This window comes from Brassica oleracea, chromosome C3 (genome assembly GCF_000695525.1).
Source record: "Brassica oleracea var. oleracea cultivar TO1000 chromosome C3, BOL, whole genome shotgun sequence".
NCBI classification, from domain to species: Eukaryota; Viridiplantae; Streptophyta; class Magnoliopsida; order Brassicales; family Brassicaceae; genus Brassica; species Brassica oleracea.
The window spans coordinates 36,669,335-36,679,415 of record NC_027750.1 but is presented as its reverse complement, the minus strand read 5'-3'; the positions used below and the strand labels follow the sequence as shown (position 1 = coordinate 36,679,415).

Genomic DNA, 10,081 nt, shown 5'->3' with positions numbered 1-10,081 from the left:
AAATAATATTAAGTCAAATATATTGCAAGAAATATTAATGCAAATAATACATAAAATTATTTTTACTTTTAAAAAAGATATCAAATATATTCATAGCATAATTTTAATCTATAATTACATATTTAAATGGGATGATATATTTAAGTTACAACATAATGCATATTTAAAATAATACTAAATTAAATAACAAGTAGTTGTACAAGTTTTCTAGTTGTACCGACTGTACATAGTTGTACTAGTTTTTGAGTTTTACCAGTTTGTGCATAGTTTTACTTTGGCAGTGAAATTATAAAATATTAGTTGTACCACATAATAAATACATTTACCTCAGTTGTACCACTTATTTATGTTTACATGTCTTTGCCCGGTTATAATGAAATCATCAATTTTGTAAAACTACATTTCATGTATGTTTTCCAAAAATTATGTGGACAAACACGTTAACAAACATTAAAAGTATAAGGTAGATCATGTAAACTTATGGAATTGTGTAATAATTTTTATATTTTTTTCTAAAACTTCAAATTAAATTAAGAGAAATTTTATGAGTACATACCAACTGAGATATATGATTGTTTTTCTCATATGAAATACCAAATTAGTTTTGTTAATTTCTGAAACGTCGAAGTTGTACTAGTTGTACCAGTAATACTCGTATAATATATATATAAGTTATATATATATATATATTGTTTATATGTCTAGTCATAAGGGTTGTACCAATATTTTCACATCATAGCTTTGTAAAATATGTTCGATGTTTGATTATCATAAAAATATGGCTAATATAGTTAATAACCTTAAAAGTATAAAGTATATAATATAAAATTAAGTGTGTAATGCAATAATTTAACAAAAAAAATGAAAAATCTTAAATTAAATAGATGACATTTTTGTCATCATATACCAATTAGAATATTTATTTGTTTATTTCATGTGTAAATTATAACATTTTTATACCAATTATATAATTTTTTAAAATATTTAGTTGTACGAGTTATACTAGTTTTACCAACTCGAATGAGAAAATGAGATAAGAAAGATTGTGTGGATGTGAATGGCCGAGATTAAAGAAAGAGAAGGAGAGAGAATGAGACATATGTGAAATTGTATGACCAAGATTAAAACGTAGATGTGATGATCCAATGGCTCATATCACTCTTTCATTAATGGCAAAATCGTCATTTCCCTTTAATTGGTCCATATAGATTTTTTTTGGATGTTGTAGATTTTTTTTTGACCATTTGGTCTATAAGAGATTTTTGTCCGTTTGTGAAGAGTAGAAAATATTTTATTGTTTTTTGAATGTTTTTTTTCTTTCTGTATTGATGACAACGTTCTTTCCATTTGTTTTTTTTTTTCTCTTTCCAGTTCGGTTTTAAGGATACAAATTGTAAGTATTCCAGTTCGGTTTAAGATTGGATATGAAGAGAAATTGTAATTCTGGTTTACTTTTAAACCGTATCAAGGAATTAGGGTTTAGTTAAGCCCTATTACACCAGCCCTAGGAAACCCAAAAAAAGTTATCACAGATCTTCTGACTTCTGTATAGATCAGATAATCAAACATTTAAGATACTAGAAATATTATATTATCGAACAAAGGATATAGTAATTTAAGATCTTTGGATAAGTCATGAATTTGTCAAGGTTTCTCGCTGGAATAGAGGTATATAGAGGAAGGATGAACATCTAATGAAGAGAAGTTCCAGTTAGAAGCAAAAGATAGAAACATCTAATAGAGGTATATAGAGGAAGGATGAACATCTAATGAAGAGAAGTTCCAGTTAGAAGCAAAAGATAGAAACATCTAATAGAGGTATATAGAGGAAGGATGAACATCTAATGAAGAGAAGTTCCAGTTAGATCTGTGAAGATAGAAAGATTGAGTTCAAAACAAGAAGATGCAAAATATATAATAACAACCGAGAAGGAAAAGCTCTAGTAACCTCATGAGAACATGTTCTCAGGCTCAAATAGTCTTGTCCAGTCCAATTTATGAAAACTCATACCACTATATTCCTCACATAGTCACATCACGTCTAACTTGACAGAGTCATATGCTCAATGTTAATCTCCAGTAGCAGAACATCATTACTCCCTAAAGGCAGATCAAGTCCATAAGGCACAATTAGAAAATGTTTCAACGTGAACAATTTTTGATAAAATTAGCCTCTCAGTTTTCCTTGACAAAACGTGATTTGATCCAAAGTGAAGTAGAACACAAAGAAGTTCGGATGTGCAGCAACACAGCTTATCTTGATCCCATAGGCCATAACACAAGATATTTACAAAACGTAGAATCATGAACGTTTCCATATGCCGAGAGAGGGAGTTTAGTTCAACATCCAAAAAGGTGATGAGCATATATCATCATGCTTAATCATAAAATAAAAAGTACACGTTGCATTGCTTAGTAGATCTTTTTTTGTAGTATATATTTGAAAAAGGTTGGAGTTAAGAAAGAAGAAGATTGACAGCTCACTGTTCTAAACGTAGAGAATCATTAACGTCATCAACTCAGCGTTTTGCATGCTTTAACTATCTTCTGTAAAATTAAGAGAGATAGAGAATTAGAGATGTTTTTTTTTTGGTAGTTGTTTCATGAGTAGTAGTAGGCTAGTCCGTGAGTACGCCAGAACCAGCCGGTCTCGGGTGTGACTGTCGTAAACTTGATTTTACATGAACCCTAAGATCTTTAACATTTAGACTAATCACATGATATAACTATAAGAGAGATTATGGAGTACCTCCATTCATTGTTGTGACTATATTCCTCACATAGTCACATCACGTCTAACTTGACAGAGTCATATGCTCAATGTTAATCTCCAGTAGCAGAACATCATTACTCCCTAAAGGCAGATCAAGTCCATAAGGCACAATTAGAAAATGTTTCAACGTGAACAATTTTTGATAAAATTAGCCTCTCAGTTTTCCTTGACAAAACGTGATTTGATCCAAAGTGAAGTAGAACACAAAGAAGTTCGGATGTGCAGCAACACAGCTTATCTTGATCCCATAGGCCATAACACAAGATATTTACAAAACGTAGAATCATGAACGTTTCCATATGCCGAGAGAGGGAGTTTAGTTCAACATCCAAAAAGGTGATGAGCATATATCATCATGCTTAATCATAAAATAAAAAGTACACGTTGCATTGCTTAGTAGATCTTTTTTTGTAGTATATATTTGAAAAAGGTTGGAGTTAAGAAAGAAGAAGATTGACAGCTCACTGTTCTAAACGTAGAGAATCATTAACGTCATCAACTCAGCGTTTTGCATGCTTTAACTATCTTCTGTAAAATTAAGAGAGATAGAGAATTAGAGATGTTTTTTTTTTGGTAGTTGTTTCATGAGTAGTAGTAGGCTAGTCCGTGAGTACGCCAGAACCAGCCGGTCTCGGGTGTGACTGTCGTAAACTTGATTTTACATGAACCCTAAGATCTTTAACATTTAGACTAATCACATGATATAACTATAAGAGAGATTATGGAGTACCTCCATTCATTGTTGCGGAAATCTTCTTGAACGGTTTTGATCATGGAATATGATTGTTTGATCTTTAAGTTGGAGTTAGATCTTCTCTCCACAAGATGATCTCTTGATCTTTAAGTTGGAGTTAAGTCTTCTCTCCCCTTGCCCACACTTTTCTTTATGTGTTTCTCTTAGTTTTGTTGTGATGCTTTAGGATGGAGCAAAGACATCTATTTATAGGTGGGGAGAAGGACCTAGCTTCTTCATCAAGTTTTGATAACTTTCTCACCAATTTTTTCTTACTTTCTTGGCAAGTTTATCATTTAATCTCCACCATCCATCAAAGTTAAGTAGGTGACAAATGTTTTACTTAAGGTGACTCATTTTATTAGGATAAGACAAGTGTGAAGTGTTCTAGAACATTAGATTCATACATTGAATTTGTTCTCTTAAGCATATTCCATTAGACTTGTCCTTCAAGTCACTCTTCTCTTCTAGAACATTTGCTACTTATACTTTAGTTAAAACACTAGGAAATAAACTTCTGTATTTACCAATTTTATTGGTTACCAAGTGTCATTAAGTTTAACAATTTCAATAAGAAATAAATCACTATAAGACCATATCATGAGAAAGAAATATCCATTCATATACATTCATATATATGATATTTCTTACAACTGCTGCAAGATAACCGGCGTGGATGCGAAGATGAAAGATGGAGTCTTGAGGATGATTGTGTCAAGGGTCAAAGTCAAAGACCATGGCAAGAAGTGTACTCACACTCTCCCTCCCAACACAGGTTCGAATACACTAAAAAAAAAGATCACACCTTTCCTTTTTTTTGTATTTATCCATTAAATGGAAGATACAGTATGTGGTGATGGAAGTTTTTGCATGTCATTTGACTTGCCAGGTGTCTGTGGTGATGATATCTTGGTGCTGCCTAATGAGAATGAAGTCAAGTTCTATGGTGAGAACAAGGAGGTGTATGAGAAGAACATTTGGTCTGCTTACTAGTTGAGCTAGGACTTTTTTGACCGACTTAACAATCTTTTCAACAAGCAACCGCTCGCTCCTACAATCCAAGTGAGTAAAAAGATCAATGAGATAATCAAAAAAGCAAATGGACAAAACGAAAAAACAGAGTTGTAGCTTATTGTTACCCATTACATTCCTTCAATGTCAAGCCCATTTTGCTTGGAACAGACTCTAACGCGTTCTCCCACTTCTGGAGATCAGATCCTTTCTTTCTACTTTCTCTATACATCATATAGCGGAAATGTCCTCCCTCATCTTTAACCTCCTCTGGGGTCACGTTGAAGAAGATAGGGATGATTTTGAGTTGACCTTTCTTCACTTGTTCCATGATCTCAACGAGCTCGTCCAAACACCAGTTTGATTCCGTGTACATGCTCGAGAAGATGGCCAACGCGATCTGTGACTGCTGGATTCTCTTGAAAAGGACTTTGAGATCTTCGCTCCGCATCTCTTTATTGTCAATGTAATAGTTGATTCCAGCCTCTGTTAGAGCTCTCTCAAGATGGCTGACGAAGTTGTTGCGTAGTTCCATCCCACGGAAGTTGATGAACACTTGCCATGACTCTGGAAGTTCATTGGACGAGGAAGAGGAAGAAGCAGCCATTAGAAAAGTTTCTTTCTGGTTGCAACATGCAAGATGCAACTCAGGACAAATTCAACTGATCATAAGGTCAACTTCAATAAGTTTTAAGTTTCTTATTATTACCAAATGCGTTTACACACGACCCAGTTATTATATTAATAAACAAAGACACGATCATCATCTACTATGGTGAGCCCTAATTAATACTATAGAATACCGTAGTCTAGAACTATGGTTAGATCTAACTATACTCGACTATTATGTTTTATATATGCTTACTCGTCCACGCCAATGGCGCTCGGATATAAAACTATTTTACAGCTATTACTCAATAAATAATATGGTTGATGGATAGACTTTAAGGTTACTGGTTTGAAAATTGTTTGTTTACGTTTAAAACTTTGATGAATGAAGGCAATAGTAGCCAGATTTTCCATGTCATTTCATTTTTGATACGTCCATACTTGGTTACTTGATTGATGAACGAAGGATATAACAATCAATATGTTCTGCCTAGTGTTCAGCTTTGGCCCCAATACGGACTTGGGTTCGAATCCTGCTGACCACCGTCGATTAAAATGGAGTGAAAAAAAGCGGCCCTCCAGGATGCCTTCTACTAGCCGGATTCTCCAGGTATCCGGATTAACTGGATTATCAAAAAAATAAAAAGTTGGCCGATCGGGTGTTTTTAGTTTTGGGCATTTTGGATACAGAGATAAAAATCCTTTAAATATGTCAGATGTTGTAGTAATAGAGGAACCGTTGGGATATTTATAATATTTCGGTTTAGTTCGATTCTTTGGTTCCAGTTAAAAATGTCCAAGACCTAGTTCATAAAAAAATAAAAAAAGTAAAGACTTACATGTCGAAGCAAATATCTTCTCACGAACCAAGTATAATATATTTCAAATGCAGTTTAAAACAAACACAACAAGCACATGCTATGAAACCCAAAACAACACAACACCCAGCAATGAAAACCAATGAGAACTTACCAGGAGGCAGGAGATTTTGCATCGGTGAAAAGTAGAGGAGCTATAAAGAGATTAAAGAGAAAAGCTACAAACAAAGCCAGAAACAAGACGCGCCCAACTGCCATAACTCCTCTTCCCAAGGACTTGAGCTTTCTTCCAGCTATTATGGTTAGCTCTTTCGGAATAGCCTCAGAAGTCTTTTCAACAAAAGAGGCATCCATGCTGCAAAAAGTTTATTGTGGGAAACAGATGAAAATCAGATGCGCAACATGATAAAGTGACGAGTCTTGCTACATACAAACGAACATCGCCTTCTACTGTCTAAACTAATGATGAGTCATTAACCCGACATTTGCTTCCACAATTCCTTTTCAACAGATACGGACTAAATAGAAACTCATCTAACTAGACCACAATATTCATCAATAATGATTATCAGGAAATCAATACCTATAAACTTCCGAGGGTATGCCAGCTGTCTTTGTCATGGCTATCATTTTATTTGGCAGTTCAACTATCTCATGCCTACTATCCGGTCGCCTTTCCGTTGTTTCGGTTTCCATCTTTGCATTAGAGACTGACACTAAGAAACGAAGACAAGCAAACAAATACAAAAGAAAAATCAGAAAATAAGCTCTGTGATAATCAGAAAATTAAAAGCCTCAAGCAAAACTAGGCAGTAAAAGAATCTTAGATCCAACCACCTTTTCTTGAATAAGCTCTGTACTGATTAGCTTCATCTCGTAAACCAAATTTAACCTGCAATTCATCGGATGCATATACCAAACTAAAGCCACATTTCAGTACCTCGCAGCTATTTAACACTTTTGTACCATCTGTCACTTCAAATTGAAAAGAAGCCTTGGTATGACCACATCCCTCTTTATCCTCTTCAGCATGTTTCTTAATATCCAACATACTGGCATATCCAATAAAGACGTGAGACGGTGCAATATCCCCTGCTGTTTTACCTGGATCACTCCAACCGCCAACCGTACAGCTTAAGCGGAAAAAACGAGACCCGTCTTCATTATTAAACCCACATTTACATTTCACTAAGAGGCGGTTCCTCTGCTCATGGTAGTCCGAAAATCGGATAACAGCACATAGAGCTATTCCTGTGAACCTGTTGTGATTCCAGTGTGGAGGCAGATTTGGCTCTAACTCAGATCCAGAAGCTTGGTGACTGAACCATGCAGGTACTTCCCATCCAGGATAACAGGTTCCAGTCAAAGGTTCCAAAACCGAAGCCTGAAAAAGGAATACGAAAACAAGATAAGATACGGACAGGTGCTACGAGGAAGACTAGAAACTGACAGAGAGAAATAGACAGACCCCACTGTGTCGATAGAGTGCATTTAACACTAACTGGCTTTTCCACTGGGTATAGGATATGATACTATCTTTTGCATCTTGATCCAACTTGTTACAGTTGGAAAAATTGAAGGTCGCATGGCTGTGATGTGTGAACACTTGAATGGCCAAAGGATTTGCAACTCTCTCCAGTGAATCACAGCCCTGCGCGTCAAAGTACTGAAGTCTTGGTGGAAGCATCGGGATAGATCTCAGCATCTTGCAATCCTTCACGTCAAGCCAATTTAGATTGTAAAGTTTTCCAATGTCAGTTTGGAGGCTGACAAAATCATTTCCACTTAAAGATAGACGTCGCAGAGAGGAAGCTCCATTAACACCACGTGTCCATATGCTTGGGCCAAAAGGTTGTACGACAACATCTGCAGAAGCTCGTCCTTCGCATATGTTTGGCATCTCCTTTCCTCCTATCCTTTCAATAAGTAAACTCTGGAGATATTTCATGTTATCCCTTACCTCTGAAAGATTCTGAAGGATTGAACAACCAGAAACTATCAATTTTTCAAGAGATTTCAGCTCTCCAAGACAGTTGGGAAGACACTCCAACCTTTTGCAATTTTCTAAATTCAATAAGACAAGCCTCTGGAGTTTCTGGATGGCGAGAGGAAGTCCTTTGATTGCTGTGCCATCCAGATGGAGAAATTCTACACTTTCAGAGATTAGCTGAAACTCCTCCAGGTTTGTGCAACCGCTAAGGATGAGAGTTTTCAGAGAAATTAAATTCATCTTTGGAAGGGACCAAAGACGTATGCATCCTCGCAGGTTCAGGAAAACCAGAGACTTCATATTTTGAATTTCCGCAGGTAACTCATTCAAAACTGTGCAGCCTTCCAAATTTAATCTTTGAAGATTTTCAGCCTTGGACAATGCTGACAAGTTGCACAACTTACTGGAATGGCGTAGATCTACCCATGTCAATCGTGGGGTGTCCTGTGACAAGTCATATGAAAACCGACCATCAGAAAAAAACTATTCAGACGAAAATATAACAGCAAAACCGTAGCACATGAAAACACACCTTAACACCTTCCCAAACACGTTCAATTTTGCTGTAAGGCAACCTAAGGTCCACAAGATTTTCAGGTCTGAAATCTGGCGGAAGTTCCTCTAACGGGAATTTTACCCAATGGAGATATCGAACCTCTTCCAAGGGGAGTTCGAACCCATCTGGAAAGTGTAATTTGCAGTTATATTTACACTGCCGGGGACAAGAAGAATCATATATCTTGAGGTATCGAAGATTCCGCAAATTGGTGAAGGTCATACTGTCCAAGACGATATGCGTCTCTACTTCGGACATGTCTAAGATAATACCTCTCACATTATTAGCTTCCTGGTACCAAGTAAAAAGACAACAAGTTAGAAATGTCATGAAGTCTCGAGCTTGTTGTCCATATTATTCGACAGAAAGTGTTGTAATTTTCTACTCTCACTTGCTTTGCTTTGTCCACCATTTGTTTCTGATTTATACAAATTATTTAATCTACTAATGTTGTTTCATGTTAACATATTTTTTTCCTTGATTCCTATCAAAAAAACTGTTGCAAGTATTATTGAACTCCTTGCAGAAAAGATTACGTACCTGGTGTTTCTCCTTTGTCAGATATTCGATTATATCTTTGTAGTTCGAAAGCCTATACCACCCAGGTGAACCAAGTTCGTCGCCCAATGTCAACATTTGGTCATGTATTTCTATTTTCCCACCGGGAAGTGTAGTAAGCAACTTGTCAGCGAGATCTTTAACTTCACTCACAGTTTCGAAATTTCCTGAATCCATCAGACTTCTAATAAAGTACTCGTCCTCTGATTTGAAAAAGTGCACTATGTCGAGGAATACATCTTTCTGCCGCTCATTAAGTTGGTCAAAATAGAATGTCCAAACTTCTCTCATCTTCGTATTGAAACTTTGTCTCGCCCGTTGCAGTTCTTCTTCCCAGTAGGCCTCGTCTTTCCCACAGAGATCGCTGCCCAGTAACGTGAGAGATAGTGGATTACCTCCTGCACTATCCACGAGCATCCTGGAAAGCGACACAAAGGTCCCAGTAGGACTACAATTTTGATCCTTAAAGGCATGATAACTAAAGAGTTGAAACGCCTCCCTGTTGTTCAAGGGTGGAACCACATAAGTATCATGAGCAAGTCCCTCGAGCAATGACTTTTCACACGTTGTAATAACAATCTTGCTTCCCTTCTTAATCCAGTCAAGATTGCCGAGTAGAAACTGTAATTGATTCTTGTCACTCACATTATCAAGAACAGCGAAAATCTTGGTCTGAAGCAGATCATCTTTCACGAATTCATGTGTTGTCTCATCGCTTATGTTTTGATTAGTGTGTTTGAGTAACTCTTTCAGGAACATCCTCCTCAATTGCTCTAGTCTGTACTCCTTCGACATTGTTAAAAACGAGTGGCTTGGAAACTTAGACCCACGCCTGTCAAACAATATCTTCGTGAGAGTTGTTTTACCAATACCATGCATCCCAACAACTCCAACAATGCGAGTTTCTCCCCACGTCGAGTACAACACCTTTTCCATTTGCTTAAGTCGTAGTCTAAGTCCAACGAAATAGCTCATTTCAAGCTTCTCTAAATTTCCTGAAGACGTGTTCTCGTGATCAGAGCTCATAGCAATT

The 10,081-nt window shown here is 36.3% G+C and overlaps 2 protein-coding genes and 1 long non-coding RNA gene across 4 annotated transcripts; all 3 read right to left on the bottom strand.

Moving 5' to 3' along the window:
* Nucleotides 1–1,927: 1,927 nt before the first annotated feature.
* Nucleotides 1,928–3,662, bottom strand: LOC106333293. The gene is made up of 3 exons (XR_001268331.1): nucleotides 3,504–3,662; nucleotides 2,750–3,301; nucleotides 1,928–2,547 (listed from the first exon to the last, which is right to left on the bottom strand). It is a non-coding gene; the product is annotated as an uncharacterized LOC106333293 (long non-coding RNA).
* A 717-nt stretch (nucleotides 3,663–4,379) lies between these two features.
* On the bottom strand, nucleotides 4,380–5,162 carry LOC106330513 (disease resistance protein LAZ5-like). The gene is made up of 2 exons (XM_013768969.1): nucleotides 4,646–5,162; nucleotides 4,380–4,557 (listed from the first exon to the last, which is right to left on the bottom strand). Exons 1-2 carry the CDS (start codon nucleotides 5,122–5,124, stop codon nucleotides 4,380–4,382), a joined length of 657 nt encoding a protein of 218 aa, XP_013624423.1. The 5' UTR covers nucleotides 5,125–5,162.
* A 750-nt stretch (nucleotides 5,163–5,912) lies between these two features.
* LOC106336182 (disease resistance-like protein CSA1) lies at nucleotides 5,913–10,081 on the bottom strand. 2 transcript variants are annotated; one of them, XM_013774933.1, is made up of 6 exons: nucleotides 9,031–10,081; nucleotides 8,467–8,781; nucleotides 7,413–8,378; nucleotides 6,782–7,328; nucleotides 6,528–6,654; nucleotides 5,913–6,299 (listed from the first exon to the last, which is right to left on the bottom strand). In XM_013774933.1, the coding sequence occupies exons 1-6, from the start codon at nucleotides 10,072–10,074 to the stop codon at nucleotides 6,095–6,097; spliced, it is 3,204 nt and encodes a 1,067-aa protein (XP_013630387.1). In that variant the 5' UTR covers nucleotides 10,075–10,081; the 3' UTR covers nucleotides 5,913–6,094. The 2 variants fall into 2 exon arrangements, with proteins under 2 accessions (XP_013630387.1, XP_013630386.1); XM_013774932.1 differs by having other exon boundaries at nucleotides 5,983–6,299; nucleotides 6,528–6,660.

Bases quoted from the DNA above. Each gene is read 5' to 3' on its own strand.
- LOC106330513 (XM_013768969.1), bottom strand. From the start codon at position 5,124: ATGGCTGCTTCTTCCTCTTCCTCGTCCAATGAACTTCCAGAGTCATGG. The intron at 4,558-4,645 runs GTAACAATAAGC...CTTGGATTGTAG, and splicing joins ACATTGAAGGAATGTAATGG to GAGCGAGCGGTTGCTTGTTG.
- LOC106336182 (XM_013774932.1), bottom strand. From the start codon at position 10,074: ATGAGCTCTGATCACGAGAACACGTCTTCAGGAAATTTAGAGAAGCTT. The intron at 6,661-6,781 runs GTGGTTGGATCT...TTCGTTTCTTAG, and splicing joins CAGAGCTTATTCAAGAAAAG to TGTCAGTCTCTAATGCAAAG. The intron at 6,300-6,527 runs GTATTGATTTCC...AACTTTTTGCAG, and splicing joins ATACCCTCGGAAGTTTATAG to CATGGATGCCTCTTTTGTTG.